This window comes from Montipora capricornis, chromosome 9, assembly GCF_036669925.1.
Source record: "Montipora capricornis isolate CH-2021 chromosome 9, ASM3666992v2, whole genome shotgun sequence".
Lineage (NCBI taxonomy): Eukaryota > Metazoa > Cnidaria > Anthozoa > Scleractinia > Acroporidae > Montipora > Montipora capricornis.
The window spans coordinates 43,034,282-43,038,497 of record NC_090891.1 but is presented as its reverse complement, the minus strand read 5'-3'; the positions used below and the strand labels follow the sequence as shown (position 1 = coordinate 43,038,497).

General features: G+C 36.1%; 1 protein-coding gene across 2 annotated transcripts in view; it reads right to left on the bottom strand.

Moving 5' to 3' along the window:
* Positions 1-189: 189 nt before the first annotated feature.
* Positions 190-4,216, bottom strand: part of LOC138016445 (exosome complex component RRP43-like) — a 26,064-nt gene continuing 22,037 nt past the window's right edge. The window contains exons 11-12 of one of the 2 annotated variants that reach the window (XM_068863584.1): positions 1,285-1,391; positions 190-767 (exon numbers count right to left, since the gene is read on the bottom strand). In XM_068863584.1, the coding sequence (XP_068719685.1) occupies positions 748-767; positions 1,285-1,391 (127 nt within the window). In that variant the 3' untranslated portion in view covers positions 190-747. The remainder of the gene's footprint in view (positions 768-1,284; positions 1,392-4,216) is intronic. The other variant, XM_068863583.1, reaches the window with a different exon arrangement.

The following is a 4,216-nucleotide window of genomic DNA, read 5'->3' as shown; positions in this document are numbered from 1 at the left end:
GACAGTTGTGATGATGTACAAGTCATGTAATAATGTACCCATAAGAAAGATGATGTCATTCTGAGTTTCTTGGCAATCCTGGGAAAAGGGAGTGGGGGAGGAGGGGGGGGGGGGGGTTGAAGAGACAAATGAAAAGAAGAAAAATCACTAGAATTTTTGCCTGTTGACAAGCAACTACAATATCAATAATTAAGTTGCTTTCAACCTTATTTATTTATTATGATAAGAATGACTGAGGCAAGCGCCCTGATGTTTCTTGCAAAGTGTCATGACTACAATTCTTGGTCTTCATCCACGTTGGTGTACAAAACAATAGAAAATGGCCCCACAAGTTTTGCATAATATTAGAGTCAAATTCCCAAAAGATGTTTTACTGCATTGTTCTGTACACCTGCATGATGTCTTGAAAAACAGTCTTTATTGAAAGAAGATGATTTAACTGTCCTTCAGAAAATAATGTCATCTATCAACATCAACACAAGCTGTTTGTATCAGATCTCTGACTTCCTTTCCTCTTGTTAGTGCTTTCTTGTAACATTCCTGAAATTTGTGATCTGGTAAAGGAGATCCTCCTTAAAACAAAGAGAAAAGAAAAATGTACTCATTTTTAAAATTTTCTAAGTTTATACTGCCACAAATACCACACAGACTTCTAGCTGCTGGTGGCTTACTAAGGGACCCATAATTATAGAGTTCCAAGTTCAAATGAAAAAGGAGGTACTTATATTAACTTCAGTGGGGAAAGGGTTATGCTTGGCTTGGCTTCACTGAAAAAAAAAAAAAAACAAATTGACTTTGTGTACCACTCTGGATTTGTAGATTCCCTTGAACCTTTATAGCTTTTACGTTGCTATGCAAAATGTTGATAAGGAATTCCCCGTGTCCCCATGTATACTTTAATCGACAACAACTGCCAAACTAAATTTTTACAAACACTGATACATGTAGTTGAAAATTAATAACATGATTCCTTTGTGTTAAAAACTAAAAGAACTATGATGATTTACAACCTTATATTAAGGGTGCGTTCGATTGACCATATTCAATTCCATAATAGGAATAGGTGGAATAGAAGTTAGAAATCCTTCATTTTTATAGCGATTCACATTAAAATTGTCAAAAACCTGTTAAATTGCTATTTTTAACATATTTTTATTATCGTTGTTGCTTCAAAACGCCAAACATATCCTTTTAAATCATCACTTCACATATTCTTATTCCAGAAGAGGGTCAATTGAATACACCCTAATGTGCCAACAAGGAGAACTCAAAATTAATGTTAACCTGGTTTATGAACAGCAGCAATTTTTTCATCATCCGTCACAACTATTGTGACAACACCAGTAAGGAGGCCTTCTTCTTCATCTGTTGGGTCAGCAAACAACACTGAACTATAGATATGATTAAATCATAACACTGTTATACTAGCATGTTCCAAACAAAAGTCTTTTAAGTCTTAAAAAGACTTTTAGTTAAAACTATCTGTCTTGCCAGAGACAGTCTCTTCTTGAGGGATGGAAAATCCTCCTTAAGGTGAATGTCAACCAAGAAAAAGGATATTGTTTAAAACCAAAAGGACCACAATGAGTACCACAGTTAACTGGGTGAAAAAATGAACCCTCAAGATTCTATACCTAACTGGTATTATTTTGATCTTTCCAAGATGAGTCCCGACTCATCTAGGAAAGATCAAAGTGGCTCTACACACAGGGCACTAATGAATGGGTGAAACCCCACAATACAAATATAAGAATAATTTAAACAAACAAGATATCTCATAAATTTTACAATGCATCAAAAATGATTGTAATGATCTTGCTCACCAACTCAATGTTCATTATCATGTTTTATACATTTGTTACTGTTACTTTAGACACAACTCTAGTAACTAAAGTAGTTTAGTATACTTTGCTGGTAATAGACCTTTTCACAGTGTTTCTGTTTGTTACACATACATTTTTGTAACGAGTCCTTTTTTAGGCTCATCAATGTCACGTGTTTAAATAAAGTTTTTCAGTTTCATTGATATTGGTTGGGGGGCAAACAGCTTAAATAATATTACAGTGAATGTATGGGAATTTTGCCAACTTTGAACCAGTATAAATCCTTTAGCTCTTTGACTCCCAAGCCGGCCTGAACCGGCCAATTACTTAGTGTTTTACTCTGTCTAACGCGAGACGATTTTAATCGTCAAAGGGGAACCCCTGGGAATCAATGGGTTAATGTGACCCGCATTAAGGTTTGATGATTGTGGGTAGCAAGAAGACCTCTCAAAAAGCACTTCTACTGAGAATATTTTTGTGAGGATGAAAATGAACAAAATTAATTTTGTTAATAAATTTCAAATAAATCCTTGTGAACAAAATGATGCAAATTCCCATGAAATTTGAAGCGACACAAGGAGATTTCTAATATCCAATTTTCAGATGTTGTGCCTTCTGCAATAACCTAATTTTCCATTGAGTGAATGATATTAATAAAACGATTTTAAAATTTTAACAATTTTTTAATTCTGCCTTTTTGCGGCTGAGTTATAGAGGTTTGAATTTGGCCAAAATCCCATGCATTCACTGTAATTTAAGCTGCATTTGCCCTCCAACCTAGATAGCGTCAGAAACTGTGAAAAGATCTATTAAGGACGTTCGCGCTAATTGTTTGTGCGCAACGTTACTGCGCATGTAACGCGACTGTAATATGTCACGCATTACTTTGAGCATTAGTGAAGTCTTTGCAAAAACCGTGGACGGTAAGTCTTGCACAGCGTTGGATCAGAGAAGATCGTGATCAGTCAAAATTGATTTAAAATATTTATGAAAGTCAAGTAGACTACTGCACGACTGATATTCGCGAGGTTTCATCAGTCGTGCACTAGTCTACTTGACTTTCATACAAATTTTTCAAGCATCAGTTAAAATAACATGGCGACAAAAACGCCGAGGAAAAATTACAGGCCGGCAAAAGAATGCCTCATTTATTTCCGAATCATCATGAAACTTCAAAGAGAAGTGAGCGGGAGGATGGAAAAGCTCTGGAAAAGGTAGCTGATCGAGTAGATTAGTGGCTGAAAGTTTGGAAAAGTCGTGGACGAACCGTTGCGTAAATTTAATGGGGCTATTTCTTTTTAATGTTTTTATTACCCTACGAACTTAAGTTCAAAGTTAATGCATGTTTTTAAAGTTCTTTTCCTTTACTTTCGTGAAAATTGAGGAGTATTTTCGTCCTCGTCCGCTGGAATAGTGCGGACCTGCGTGGAAACTATCAGCGATTGAATTTCACAAAAAACACACTCCAGGTGATGAGCATGACAGCAATGGGGAGATATTATACAAAACACCAACCAAATGAAGATGACCCCTGCTTAAAACGTCGTTGCTATGCTCGAAAAAGGTTTTTTTTTTCGGTAAAAACCTTTCATCTCTTCAACGATCGATCCTCTCTTGGGTTCCAGTCCTTGCCCGACAGGTCACGCAAAAGCGTGACAAACGAACTTTTCCATGAGCTTTGCAAAATCACATCGATTTTACTCGTTCAGATCATCGGTGACCCCTATTTTTTAAATCATGAATCACTTACTTTACTTACTATCTACAAAATATGATGAAATAAAAAAATTCTCACCGTAAGAAGTTATCTTTTTTTAACATTTTCTTTCCTCGTGCCATCGAATTCCGGTAGTGGTTGCGACGGATAGAGGTTACGAAAACACTCATCGAGGATGAACTCTACTGTTTACCACATCCCTAGCGGCATACAATTATCTAAAAATTCCCCTCCTAAAAACCTATGCATGGAAACCTTCACTCTAATAGTTTATTTTTATGACTTTCGATGGATGAGCAGATGAGGATACATCTCATTATTATGACCGATTATCGAAATTAAGGCATTTTTCCACTGCCCTTTTCTCCGAAACAAAATGGGTGACCCCCAAATGTTTTTTCATTTTTGGAGTAAGTACTTTATGACCTAACTCTAGGCGAGAAATGAAGAAAATCTCACCGTAGGAAGATTTTGGCGCGAACGTCCTTAAGTTCATATTTTATTGCCTTTGTGACAAGAGCCAAACGTCTTACAGGTTTTAATAAGGTGCTGAAAGATTCTAACAGTGCAGTCACATACAATGATCTGCCTTAATTGAGGGGTATTTACATTGTATGTGAACTTATCGCATTTAATGTGACAGAATGGCAAATTGACATTTAAATTTTGCATTCAG